This window comes from Notothenia coriiceps, unplaced genomic scaffold (assembly GCF_000735185.1).
Source record: "Notothenia coriiceps isolate Sejong01 unplaced genomic scaffold, NC01 NC01_scaffold00037244, whole genome shotgun sequence".
Lineage (NCBI taxonomy): Eukaryota > Metazoa > Chordata > Actinopteri > Perciformes > Nototheniidae > Notothenia > Notothenia coriiceps.
The window spans coordinates 12,052,800-12,067,852 of NW_011369945.1; the positions used below are offsets into that span (position 1 = coordinate 12,052,800).

At 39.2% G+C, this 15,053-nt stretch overlaps 1 protein-coding gene and 1 long non-coding RNA gene across 4 annotated transcripts in view; one reads left to right on the forward strand and one right to left on the reverse strand.

Annotated features, from left to right (window-relative positions):
* ntn1a (netrin 1a) overlaps positions 1 to 4,294 on the forward strand; it is a 248,630-nt gene extending 244,336 nt beyond the window's left edge. For all 3 annotated transcript variants that reach the window (XM_010793583.1, XM_010793582.1, XM_010793584.1), the window contains one exon: positions 1,045 to 4,294. In XM_010793583.1, coding sequence (XP_010791885.1) covers positions 1,045 to 1,373 — 329 coding nt within the window. In that variant the 3' untranslated portion in view covers positions 1,374 to 4,294. The remainder of the gene's footprint in view (positions 1 to 1,044) is intronic.
* Positions 4,295 to 4,540: 246 nt separating this feature from the next.
* On the reverse strand, positions 4,541 to 13,418 carry LOC104964726 (uncharacterized). Its single transcript, XR_800457.1, has 2 exons — positions 13,279 to 13,418; positions 4,541 to 5,209 (listed from the first exon to the last, which is right to left on the reverse strand). It is a non-coding gene; the product is annotated as an uncharacterized lncRNA (long non-coding RNA).
* Between the last annotated feature and the right edge of the window lie 1,635 nt (positions 13,419 to 15,053).

Here is a 15,053-nt window from a genome sequence, read left to right on the forward strand (position 1 = left end):
AGGGTGACAATGGTGGTAGCAGAGGAAAGACAGTTGCTGATGTTTGAATAATGTTGGGAAAAGAGCCAGTGAGCTTGGAAAAAATTGACCCTTTACTTTCTCCATGGCAGAGGTTACTCTTAAATAATAAGCTGATGCCGCAAATTGAAACAAAGGACAAGTGCTCATTGAAATGATAAAACACAACAACATATCTTCATGCAGGACGGTTGGCTGTTAGTTGACCCACTGTGTCTTATTTAGTTTCCTCCATAATTATCCAATGACAATTTAGTGGAATAGAAAAACTAAAAGGGAAAACTTTACCTCAGAAGCCAGGAGTATTTGTTTCCCTTGATGACCATGGCAAGGCATGGAAAGACATGAAGCATTGGAACAGATAATAAGTTGTGGGTAAACTCTGGGAGCTTCCCGTTTTTTCATTGCTCAAAGAATGGCAATATCATTCTGTCAGTCGTTCTGTACATCAATTTGATCCAGAGTGAAATATGTCAACAACTGCTAGATAGATTGACAATGTTGTACAGACAATAACGGTCCCAGTAGTACAAATCCTTCTGACTTGAGCGATTCACTGACTTTTGTTTTCGCACCACCGCCAGGTTCGTCGATGGAGATATTGATTAGTATAGAGGATCATTTTGAATACATTTGGGGATCAGGTTACATTTTTCGTTGAAGGTAAAATGGTAATGACAACAATTGCATAACATATATGTTCACACATTCTTGTTCCCCTCAGGATGAATTGTGATAACTTAAGTGATTCTCTGACATTTAGTGAAGTCCAATACTTTGATTAATGACCAAAGATATAAATATGGGCCCTGGAATTAGTCTCATCTTTAATTGTTTATGTTAATTAGCAAAGGTTATTAAAGTTGTTTTAATCATCAGCATGTTAACATTGTCATTGTAAGCATGTTAGCCTGCTGATGTTAGCATTTAGCTAAAAGGACCTCTCAAAGCAAGGGCCTTTTACTATAAGAAATCTCACATTAATTGATAATGTGTAATCTCTTTCTCCTTTACTTCACTCTGCAGCCGTCCAGGTGCACATCCTGAAGGCAGACAAAGCCGGCGAGTGGTGGAAGTTCACCGTCAACATCATCTCCGTCTACAAGCAGGGTGAGAGTCGTATCCGCCGCGGGGACCAGTTCCTGTGGGTCCGCGCCAAAGACGTGGCCTGCAAGTGTCCCAAGATCAAGCCTGGGAAGAAGTACCTGCTGCTGGGGAACGACGAGGATTCCCCCGGCCAGAGCGGTGTAGTGGCCGACAAAGGCAGCCTGGTTATCCAGTGGAGGGACACGTGGGCGCGCAGGCTCAGGAAGTTCCAGCAGCGTGAGAAGAAAGGCAAGTGCAAGAAGCCATAGGTGGAAAAAAGACGGAGAGCATACCGGAGAGGGAGAGGAATTCAAGAAAAAGCTGATATAAAAAAATGTAAAGAGTAAAAAGAGAGGCCGATAGAGGACCACGGACAGACAAGAGACTGTTTATGTCGCTGCTTTTTTGTGTAGAAGCATGAAGAGAATTATTTAGGATGATTTGTTTTTCTAGTGAACTTTGGTTGAAGGAGCTCACCTTGCAGATTTGGTTTTATCGTGTATTTTACTTTGAGATTTGTCTCTCTTGTGGATTTGCCGAATTTGCACCTATTACCAGCATATACAGTTATGTGTCCATTTTCTTTATCTCAGTATGAAATCATTATATTTTATGTTGTTGTTTATGGATTTCTGCTGGTGCAAAAATGACACAGAAAAAGCCACTTAATTACCACTGCAATGTTGCCTCTGCATGGTTTTCTTGTTGTATTCTTAGCTAAGAAGCGAGCTCGTTTCATCAAAAGTCTTCACTGATCTGTTTGAGGCAATAGTGTTTCCTCCATGTGCCATAATTAATATTGTTTGCAAGCCACAGAAATGCATATTACATTTAGCGGTCAATGAGTCGCCATTCCTTTTCCTCTGTTCAAATTCAGGTAAATCTGCTCCTCAAGAGTCAAGAAATCTATACAGATGTGTAGCTGTCAGGACTTTTGCAAATATGCAAGTGACGAAAGAGAATCAAGGATAAAACACAATATTCAGTAAAGCGTACTTTACTCCCCTTCACTGGTTATGTTTTGATGGTTCAGTATTTGAAAATCCTGCTTGTGAAAGCATCTCTTTTGAGACTGTAACTGGTGCTGCTTATGGTACTATTTAAAATGATGCTTTTTTTGGAAGACAGACTGCATTTGAAACAACTTTTTTTTACTTTCAGTACTTACAGTAACTGTGATTTTTCTTTTCACAACTCCACCTGGAGTTTAACAACTGACTTAAAAAAGGACCAGAGGCCAGTCTCTAATTGATATAAATTCCCCATAATTTTTTTTTCAAAAAATCAGGACTAATTGTTTAGTTAGTTAGTAGTTAATTTAAATCATAATATTAAATATTGGTTCCCAAGAGGCTAGATAATGAAATGTCAGATGTGTTTTTTAATTCAAAACATCTACATTTTAATGAGAATATTAACTCCTACCACAGATTGATTAGATCTGTTAAAGTTAATTGAGTTGGGTCATTGAGTGTATGCAACATTGTAGTTGTGCCGATGAAAGTACTGCATGTTCTCAGAGCAGACTGACAGACATGAAAAGGGTCTGTAGTAACAATTTAAATATATAACTTTCAACTTACATCAGCTCCTTCAAAATACGTTGTACAATGTGTCATAATGTATTTGTAAATGTCACTTAGGGCCTGAAATGTGGATGTCTAAAGATCACAAAATCTAGTGTGTTTCTTACCGTGGAACCAGACGCTTACGTCAAATATTTAATTCAACTCTGATAATGCAGTATGTTAACAGAGAAAAGACATTATGAAGAGAAAAGAATGTCCTTACCTTATGTGAAGAAAACAATCCTAGCGCAGAAAATTAAGGACATTAGCGAAAAACAGCACCTTGAAAAAAGTGCTCAACAATTTCTTAGATGTATTTTTAAATATCCACCTCACAGTTGCTTACATTCATCTAGGATTCTTCTTAAAGTGCTTTGAGATTGCAGATAAGTCCACACAGTCTTTGCAAACACAATGCACGACTGTACATTCACTGTGCGGCCAGTCAGAAGCCACGGTGTCGCATTGACCTGTCACGTTAATTCTCTCCACTTCAGCACTTGCACAGGGAGGAATGGGGTGAATTGCAATCACTTGACGCTGCTTGATTCAAACCACATTGCTCATTTATTTGTATGCAGTTGGGTTTGGATTTCTCTAAGGAATGCGTGGTAAAAACATAGCTCAGATTTGTAAAATCCCACAGCGTATTTGATGTATCATAAACTGGAGTTCCGTTCAGTCCATCCCAAAACACTCTGAGCTACATGTTTCATGTTGCTGGTATTTGTTGTTTCACAAATCACATTCAACACCTTTTAATGTGTTCCACAGCACTAAGTAACTGTAAAACAGGGTTTAGGATATTTGCAAGACACGTGGTTTTAATCTAATGGACTCTCTACTTCCTCTGTTCAAAAGGTAATAAGTTCTGATTCCACTATCTAAGAAAAGTACTAATTTGTTCAGGAATTTTCATAATCGACAAAAACACAGGCTTTTCCATCCATAATCAAAATCACCTGGGTTCAACTGCAAGATAAAAGGAACAGATGCCCTTGTTGCTAAAGTGCTTTTTTCCGTATTTACATTTAGGGTTTGATGGAGTGTGTTTTTCTTAAATGTGCAATCAATGAAATGATTGTGATGTGCGTCAATCGTTACGCTCTAATGATATCAACACATACAGTATATTTACATGTTCCTGCCTTTCATTCTTAGTCCTACAACATAACACCACATATCAATGTTTTTCTGTCTGGCACAATGTAATCTGTAGTCCCACTTCTCTAGTCTCTGTAGCCTCATGCTGTACATTTTACATCCGTCTCCTGAGCGTTGGTTTGACAAGCTTCCTGTTGAAATGCTACACACGTACCTGTCAAAGCATTGCTTTGTGTTCATACTATGAATTGTAAATGTTGTTTAGTTGTCACCATTGCCAAGACTATTTTTTTGCAATGTTGTTTTTACAATGCGTACTAATATATTATGGTTATTATTATATATGAATATATTTAATGACACAAGACATTGTGGATTTTATTGTCTTTTTCATTTTTTTTTTACTTGTTTGTGGTTGTTTAGATCGTTGACATTAAAGAAGGAAATAATAACTACTGAACACACCAACCTGGTAGAACTAAATTCAGATTTTCAGTTGAAATAAACTCTTGTTACATTGAAACAAACATGTGCCTCTGTTTGAATAATGCTTTTTAAATGTATTTGTTTAAGTAAGTATAAATGCAGCTTTTCTCCATTTACTGGTTGCCAATTCATAAAATTGCAAGTACAATATTATGTAGATTTTGCAATGGAAATATGGAATTGGTACCAGTCTGTCCGGCTAAATATCATGTTGGAAAAGTCTTCTGTCCTCCAGAGTAAACCCTTAGCAATATATTGCAGACAGACAGGAGTCCAGGGACTATTAACTGGAAATGTCCTTTATTAGAAATTACAAGCTGAATTGATTTACAAGGAAGGAAAAAAGCCATGTTAGCTACACAGCCGAGCGGTTTGTTTTGGCTGAGAGCTATTCTAGAAACGTTATGAAATCCAAAGACAAATGATAATATTAAAGTGGCTGCAGTAGTACATGGTTGAATACAAGTTAGTGTAAATGTTGCAGAAGCTTGCAGAATAACTGTACCCAGTGTGAGTCTCAGACCACAGACAGACTTGTGAAAGAAAAGCTCCCACCTTCACCACCAATAGACTGACAAACCTCTTAATAATTTAACAATTTAATACATTGAGAATTTAATAAGCAAGACACTTGAACAACTTTTAAAAAAGAACAATTAACACCTAAGCAGAAAAGAAGACATTCGGTTCAGTATTACTAATGCCTCTCACCTAATAAGTTTTTGTATAGAAAAATGCACACTGAGAAAAGATTTGATGAGACCTTGATTAAATGACTGTACAGGTGCACTGTCGATGCAAAAAAAAAAAATGGTATTCTGCATCTAACTGTGTTCAAAGTAGTAGTTCAGCACAGGTCGGTGATCACTGCGTCCTCCTCAGCTACACAGGCCACACGGCGACCACTACGATGGCTATAAGAAGCAGGACGATCACCACCAGCATCCCTGAGAGGAGAAACAAGAAGAGAAAATCTGATTGTAAAGCCCAAACCATGTGTCAACCTTTTTTTTTGTTATCAACAAATTCCATGAAAAGACACAAACAAACAATGAATGGATCCTACTAAAAAACTAATTTTGTGTATCAAATACCTGATACAGGTGTAGTTATTTCCCAACAATTATTAAAAAAAATGCTCATTATTGTCACACTTTTACACTAAAAGATTCAAAACTATTGACATCCCATGGTCCCTGTTTTATTGTTTCTTTTGAGTTCATCCACTAAAAAGTTCTCACTGCAAGAGCATCAAATGTTAATTAATCCACAGCTGACGGTTCCAAACAAATACATGTTTTAATCCTGTTTGAGTGACATTTGTTTAAAACACAGAGCCAAACTATTTTAGTAAGGTAACTACCCCAAAACAAAAAGAAAAAACGTTTGTGACCTGAAAAGATTATTGGTACAAATCTGAAGTGACTTCTAAATGGCCCCTATTTAATCCAAAAATGGAGTGTCTCATATTTACTTTACTACAGTCTGTAAATAGCCTAAAGCCGTTGGAGTTCAACACATTCCCTGTAGTTTTTATGTTGGAAATGTAAATGTCAAGCAGCTGAGGAACTCCAAAGCTGATCTGAGGGATGCATGGAGAAGGAGGGGAATGCAGCAGACTCCGGGGAATACTCTTGGAAGAGGTAAGAAGCCTGCATACCTCACCACTAATTTCCTAAATCCTTGATCTAACACAAGTCCCAAGTGCTTATGCCCTCGCAGCATATCCCCATTCTCCTCCTGATGACTTAATGCAATGTACATGCGTTGGAAAGCTTTATTGCCACAGATTGCACACTGTGATAGGCATGTGTTTCTGATTCTGCCTTGAGAGGATAATCATTGTTTTTCACTGATACCATGGAAGCAGAACACAATGTGCAGAGGCTCACTCACACTTCATCAAAGTGTTTTACCCCCAGGACTTGAAAATATTACACTTTTTATTACAGTCACCACCCTAGGAAAAAAAAACCTTTCTGTTTTTAAATCCACTACAGGTGGAATTTCCATTCTTCTCAATAAAGACCAATGCCGTTTTGGAACTTAACAATTACATTGTATTGAATGTTACCAACTTGGAAGTGAAGGAATAGTCCAACTGATATATCGCCAGGCAGATTTATTTCTCCGATATTAGTTTACAATGATATATAAGCATCTCAGAAGCCAATAAGTAACAAGTTATTGAATACAGAAAACCAGAGTATCTAAAATTAGTTGGCACGGAAAATTATTTTTAAGTTTAGGTTTAGACTTATTCTATATCTCATAACACTCACCAAATGTATTGGACTCCTTTCATGAATGTGTTTCTTTAAGGATATTAATATCAGTAACATATTGTAACCAGAAAAACTTTCAAATATAAACATCTGTATAAAGCTAAAGGAACAGGTCGGGCTATAACTAAATCCAAAACAGAAGTGGCTATGGAAACCCAACACTGGAAAATATTTGGTCCATCTGTCATGGTAATAACACTATTAGGAATTTAAAGAGTGGTTGGTGAAATATATTAAAATCTGACAATCAGGTCAGTTTTTTTAATATATTATAAATGTATTCACACAGTCTTTGGGCGACGTATATAAAGAGAAGTGATGTTGGGTGGCCTATATCATGCACATCAAACACTTGATTTGGTGGTCTGTCCCCAGGTATAGTATATATACTCTGAGACCTATACCACATACACAAAAGATATGGAGAACTCTCCAAGGGCGCTCTCAACCACTATTTCCGCGCTAGAGTGGCACAGGAGTGAAGATTTCAAACAACCGCACCCTTGGCCGGTCTGACAGTCCCCTCACTGACTCAAGATGTCCATTGTTATTTAGCATGCGGCTGGTATTTTCCCCAGCCTTTCACTTTGGGTTTACATTTCTCTCATTCTTTGGCTCTCTCCTCCCGCGTTCCCCTGCACGGCCTAATTGGTCGTCTTTCCCACAGGGAGAGAGACAGGCGGAGATATAAGCCATGCTGAACTAATTGCTTGCGGTGGTCGTGGTGGTGTGGTGTTCTGATGAAATGTAAGGCTGATGCTAGTTTCTCTGCCAGGATAACGGGGTATGGCTGTTAGGGGACCAGATGTCTTTGACTCATTTTGCCATTTTTTTCCCTTTTAGATATTTATTGCAGATAGTCTCTTTCTCTGCATATAGGTCATTACTTAAGCCGAATGTTTTTATTCCATTTGAGGTGAAGGTGTTCTTATAAATGTCCACAGGACGAACATGTTGGAAGTCATCACTGGTCTAGACAGGACCTCTCCTCCTGATAACTTACACATGTGAGCATAAAATAAATGTCCAAGTAGAAACACACGCTCAAATAGTTGGTGTGATGGCTTTTTAAAAGCCTCATGCTTAAAGCAAATACACACACACAAATGTCCAGCAATTATCTTTGTTTGGGTGTAAACGATACCGACGCAACACCCAATCCACATTAGATTCAGACACGAGAATTTCATTCAGCCGAGTCCAACATCTGTCAGAAACTCCATTTGACGACACCATGGCAACAACAGCAATAAAGGCTGAGCTGCATAACATGCAGTGTTGGAGGAAGTGTAGTGACCTCAGTGTATACAGTATATACTTTGTTACAAGAAAAGGACCAACATTTAAAACTTTCTTAAAGGGGACCTATCATGCAAAATGCGCTTTTCGATGTATTTTATACATAAATATGTGTCCCCGGTGTGTCAGGGAACTCACAAAGTGTCAGAAAACAAAAACCTCTCTCTTTTCCTCCGCACCCACATCTCTAAAAACGGGGGTAGAACGGAGCTGATCCAGATTTGCATCCGATATGACGTAATATCAGAAATGCGGGGCTGTCTGAAATGCATGATCTGTCTGGTATTTTGAGCAAAACACATCATAGACATGTTTTTTATATATTTGTATATATCTGAGACCCATAATATATACCTAAAAATACCATAGGAGACCTTTAAGTAAAATTACAAAAGTTATGGCATCAAAATATAATAAAATGAAAGTTATAGCATTCGTAATGCAAAAACATATATTTTCTAATTTAAAAAAAAGAGAGATAAAGTGAAAGGGAATTATTCAGGTACAAAAAGGAACATTTAAAATCATACTTTAGTACAATACTTCAGAAATGATGCTTTATTACTTCCAACATCTGAACATAAACATAGGTTAGTGGGGAGCAGGGCTCTCACCCAGTATAATGTCATGTACCAGTCAGTCATGCAGCCCCCCCCACCCGCTCCCCATGGACCAACCCTGTCTGCCTCGGTAACTAAACATCTAGTCCTGACCCCCAGGAGGCCTCCAGAGACTAATGACAATAACGGCGTTTGCTTGCCAAATAGATTAGGGCTGTGGTGTGACACTGATGCTGAGGGAGATAGTCGGGGTCTGCTGATAGACTGACCACCCAGGAGCTTTGGGGGCCAGAGTCTGGGTTCATCCCATCTTAGCAATTTTCAGACACATCAGTAAGACAAATCACAGAGAAAAGGAATAATTGGTGGGAGCTCCGGAGAGACCGAGACAACCCCTGAACCTCCCCTCACCACTCCCTCCGTGCCCCCTGCGTATGGTTCAAAGATCTTTTTGGACCACAAAAGGCGCGGATGACCTTTAAAGAAAAGGAAATTATTTTATGTTAACAAGGTCAGTTTGATGCTCATCATTTTTCTCACAGCACAATAGAACATACTTTACAAAAAGGTTTAATGGTTTGTGGCCTAAAGTATTGAATAGCCATAAAAAACTAATATATATATATATATGTATTCCTTAATTATCTATAATACAACAACTGACATAGTGTGAGAATTTTTGTAGGCTCTGCTTTGGATAAATGCTAGCATGCTAACTTGCTGATGTAAAGCAGGTATAACAATCACCATGTTTTGCATCTTAATTTACCGTGAGAGCATGCTAACTAATCAGCAACAAACCCCAAGTAAAGCTGAAATGTCGTTTGGTTTGAAGATTGAGCCCTTAATATTGGACACAATACAAGTTATTTATATCTTATTCCTTAGGGGGAATTTCCGGGGGAAATATGTTTAATCGTTTTTTGAAATATTTCAGTCTTGACCAAAGTGGTGGACCGCCCGCTGCTGTGTCGCTATCATATCTAAATATTGTTCTCTGATGATATTTAAACATTATTGTAATTATATATTCCAGGCATGCAACATTTGTCTCCATGTGAATAAAATCGTTGGTGTTATATTAATTAGTTAAGGTAAGATATTCAGCTGGTAGATGAAACCATATGTGCCACATTAGCACAATAACTAGGATTACATTGTTTCCACAGAAAACTTGGCAAAAAGCAGACCTGAAAAATGTTTCAAATGTTGAAACATTTCTCGAGTCACGTTTAAATTACCTTTCCTCCAACTAAGAAAAATGTCCGATGTGGAAACATCATTAGCAGGATGTATTACTTTAAGCAAACCTTTCATCAACCATGTGAAACATATTCAATTGCCATTTCTAAATTCCAACAGTTGCCATGTCAATTTGACGAGAGGAACAAGAGCTGGGAAAAAAAGATGTAACTGATTAAAGAAGACCATATTGTAAAAGTTAGACTACCCTATTTAGCAAAATAACTGTTTCCTTGAAAACTCTCAAATCCCAACTATACCAACTGAGTGCTTTTACCGCGCTACATGTTTTTCTTCCAACACTTTCAAATGCTGCCCCTCACCCACAGTCCCTTTAGACATCCCCTCTAGTCCAAACAGTACGAACCTACTTGAGATGCGAGCCACCTGATGGATTCACGGGGTTGCAGAAGTAGTCCTCAACAAACTGAGGATTAGCTGTGTGGAGAAGGGCTGCTCAAGCACCGATGCTGCCTGATGGTGATGCCTAAGCTCTGGGGAACTCACACTACTCTGCAAGAGACCCTTTGGTCCCGTAGACTAATCTGCCGCACTAATCCAACCCAACTCAAAGCCTCCACTCCTCAATTCCCACCAACATCAACTAAAACAAGTGGTAATGACTCTGTGAATCAGGCTTAGCTTTTTATAAGTGACAGCATTGGACCAGCAGAACAAAACAATAAATAAAGAGGTATGTAAGGAATATATATGAGGAATATTATCGTGAATTTTATTTTAATTTCCCTTCTTTTAGGTTCAACAAAATAAAAATAAACTCCACAAGTGTTTTCACTTAACCCTAACCATAACCCTAATCTCATAGGCTACAAATAAAACAATTTCAAAAGCATTGTTTTTCTTATAAATACATATTTCTTAAATAATACATATTTTGTTTTGTTTCTCCCCATTGGTCTCTTTTGTCAACCCCTTGGTTACTATTGCAGGGTACAAATAATAATGAGGTATTTCAACTTGGGAATTGCTTAAACAGAAACAAGCCCGTGCAGCAGAAGAATCCAGAATGTTTCAACACAATGGATGTTTCACAACACTTGGGGCACCAGTCATGCACAGTATGCCTCAGGAACCAGGGTCGAGCAATATGTGGGTCCTTCCCTTGGCAGATGACCCGTCCCACAGCTCAACTTTCTCTTCTGCAGCTTTGTGAAATTCTCCAGTGCATGCACTCAAAACTGTTACGCCCCAAACTGAGTGCAATGTCTGATAGTTTGGATTGATAATCCATCAGTGAAGAACATTTTTCAAATTTCTTGAAATGTTTCCATCTTTTTAGCACAACTTTAAATCTAAGATGCCTCTTTTGCAACGACGGAGATTCCAATAGTTATGTTAAGTATGCTCTGGCCTGTCAAAGCCAGACGTTTCTAGCTTCACAAGGACTCGGCTGAGACATAACACCAAACGCGGCTTTGGGTGGTTTCAAAAATAAATAAAGCCTTAAAGCTAAGGAATTATAAACACGCTGCTATGGAGAAAGAGGGAAAGCCCTCCAAACTATTTGTGGCATGTAGTATTTTCAATTCTTTCTCTGCTTGACACAAAGACGAGTGTCAAACAACTGAGGAGACGAACAAGGGGATGACAGAGAGGAATGGAAAAAAGAGAGAGCATTGAAGTGAGAGTGAGGAAGACTCTGGGGGAAATTTTCCATTCACAGAGAAGGTTTGAGACAACCAACACACACACACACACTCCCAAACATAAACGCATGCACAAGAACATCCTGCAAATTCATATTAGTTGACACTGTCGGTGCATACCAAGTAAGCACAATGCACATGCATGCAATGCATATAATCATGCAGATGAACACAGGCGCATATACACACACATGTACACACACGCCATGAATATTCTTCAGCCTGGAACTGAGGACAGGGAGGGGGGAGTTAGGGTACTAAAACAACAAGTTAAACAAAAAGGAAGACAGAAAGAAAGAGTCCTGATTCTAACACAATACAAGCTCTGGGATCTACAAACAAACTCACGCTCGGGCACCATGGGGACACGACCAACAGAACGAGGCATTGGGGGGGCTGACCTTCCTGCTGCCTGCTCTGCTTCTGTCTGTGACCGCCAGGTCTCCTAGCACAACAATGCAGCCTTTTCCATAGCGATGCTGTCTGGCGTTTCCCTGGGCAAACTGAGCCAGGGTGAAGCTCTCACATTCCACAGATTGGCCTGAGCCAGCTAACACACCTCTCATGGCAGCTGTTTTCTTCTGAAATGTATTACAGACTGAGTCTTCTCAAAAATGGTAAAACAAAAGTTAAACTCACTGAAGCAGATCTGAGAAGAAGAGTCACAAGGCCTCTCAGAGTACAGTCGAGACAACACATTAAAATCTGAAGCAACTAATACCTAATGCCATGCCTTCACTGGAGAAGTAGCTTTAGCGACATGCTAGCAGCTTTACATAGGATGCACTCAGGAATAGTATAGATTTGTAGAAGAGATGTCCCGATCCGATCACGTGATCGGGGATCGGAGCCGATCACGTGATTTTCAAAAGATCGGAAGAAAAAAATCGGGGATCGGATTTTTTATTTTTTTATTCAATGTTACAAAACAAAAATGACCATGTTCAAGTCTTAAAGTCATCCTGAGGCCTTAGTTTTGGTTTCAAATTACACAACATCATATATGTGTTGCTTCTTTGGGGCTTGTTTTCATAGACCTGGTTGCTTATTTCTCTCAAATCTGGCAAAAGAGTGGGCAGGGCGCAGTGTCTAATTGTAGCAGTAAGCTAACGAGTACTGATAAGCTTTATTTTGTTTTGATCCAATGATGCACAACTGAACTGATCCAATGCTGCTGTGAAAAAAAGAAGCTATATCCATGTTGGATAGAATATCAAATTTAAATAAAAAAATAACCTTAAGGGACAACTTGAATGCTTTTTTTTCTCTTAATGCATTGCATAAAGATCGGATCGGGAAAAATCGGTATCGGCAAATTTTCAAAATCAAATTATCGAAATCGGATCGGGAGCAAAAAAAGGTGATCGGGACATCCCTAATTTGTAGGATAGCTCCAATACATAGCCAAAGTGCCTCCTGTGGCTGATTTGCAACACAAAATACTCATTTGGGGATTCCTCAAAAGGTCTAATATGGGAGACCCCCTTTTTAAGGCCAGGACTCTTAGTTAGCAGGCGTGACAGACAGAGCCAGTCCACCCACCATTCACCACCGAGACCCCTGTGCCAAGAGGGCTTGTTCCCAGCAGCATCATATTTCTGCACCATTAAGCACCATTATTTCCAGAAAAAAGAAGGCCAATGAAAGAGTAGTAACAACATGGTTCATATCCTGAATACTAAATAATAATGTTGCATTGCTAGAAATGTGCTGAACCCAACATGATGTCACAATACACATTATTTGTCTCACACAAGCCAGAGTCACTTCCTCTACAAAAACTATATTCTGTTGGATATCTGCTCTGTGGACTGCAGGAATGGAAGAAAAAACAACTGTATAAAAGTGATAATCATTCATATAAATAGGTTGTGATTCGCTTTCAAGGACACAGATCAGATATCAGTCCTCCTTGATACGAGACCAAGATGTACCTCGGTAATGAAAAACAAGGCATGCTCACCGCAGGAGGCTGACTTTGTCTCCACCAGCTTCACCCGTCGTGTCTCGTTACGAATCCTGTCGTCCGTCTTGTCCACAAGATGTGTAAGGTCGTCAATGATTTCTGAGAGGCAAAGATAGAAAAAGGAAAGAGGGAGAGGAAATTATGTCAATACAATTGAATTAATCTTGCTGTTGTTGTGACTTCAGTGTTTTTCTTTTATTTCATTTTAGACCTCCCAATACGTTTAGTGTAGTAAAGGAAATTACTCAAATGATAAAATGACAGGTTAAAGGACCTGACATTAGAGCAGTCAACAACTTCAAAAAGAGGCAGCAACCGCACAGACATGAGTGGTGGTGATGAAGGGAGTGGGCTGTGTGAAAGCACTCCTCCACTCTTTCAAATGGTTTCACTACTTCCTGCATCCACTCTGGATTTAATCAGGTCCTTATTGTTCATGAGTTTTAAAGACGTAAGCCCAGGCTTCAGGGACCGTGCCTGGGCGTCTAACGAAAGAGAGTGTGTGTTTTGTGTGTGTGTGTATGTGTGTATATGTGTGTGTATTTAGCTGTGTGGATACGGGTCCTTCAGTAGGAGTTCCTGACTTGAAGGTCGTCCAGATGGAAGCCTGTGTGATTTGTTAGAGGCAGCCACAGTGTTGACATGGCCTCTCCAGAGGGTCTGGCTCAAAAACAAAAACAGATAACTGCTGAAAGATTTCCAAATTCTTGATTTGTAAAGGTTAGACATCAAAATGTGATATTTGTCAGAGTTAATATTTACTTGGAGTTGTGGTTTTCAGTCAGAACTCAGTTACAAATGGCACATGGGAGGCATAACTCATAAATTGTCTCAAACATATATAAACTAATTCAAATATTATCTGTGAGGTATATCTGTATATCTATCTCTTTCTGTTTTTGAAATCAACCTGTCTTTCAACATTCATACTGCCATAACAACACAACCTTATGAATCATAAATTATCTTTGTTTAGGAGTTTTATTACGTTTCAGATTTAGATTTGTGAGCCGTTTGTATTTCTAATCCAACAGTGACTACTCCAGAAGCCTTCTGAATTGTAAAGATAAAAAAAGAAGTGGCTGAACAACAAAGAAATCGGTTGAACAGAAAACAAGGTCAAGTCGAAGAAAAGGAAGTTCCTCACAAACTTTTATCATCCTCTGATAAATGGACACTTTACAGACATGGGAAGCTAGACTCATCCACAAACCTCAGTTCAGTGCCAAGTGAAACGCACTGCTCCTTCAGGGAGATAATGACCTTTTATTGCTGCTTTTACGGTAGAATAGTACACAGTCAGTATTATCAAAGCTTACAAATTCCCACAGGTTAGTGCTAAGGGTCATCAGATAATTTGTCTTTGTGAGCACACATCTTAAGCTCTAGCTGCCTCTAAATTGTATCGACAAGAGAACACGTTTCCTCAACTACAAACCATCACAGCTCGACAAGACAGTCGGAGATGTGGCTGACATCAGATGATTAAGTTGCACCAATAATTCGAGGAAGGAAAGCATGTCAGTTTGGAGGGACAGAGTGTACAAGGGCAAGGACGAGGAGATGTAGACGTGAGAGCGCAGTATGTACAGTTTCCCTGGAGACCCCCACATCATCATCCACGCATCAGGCAACAATTTAGAAGGAAGAAACTCTTCCTTTCCTGGCAGGGTGAGGGGTGTAGACGCTGAACCATTTGTGCCGCGTGCCACTCCAACTATTCATAAAGGATGTTTTTGGTTTGCACTGCCAAGATTCTTGATCCATTTCTG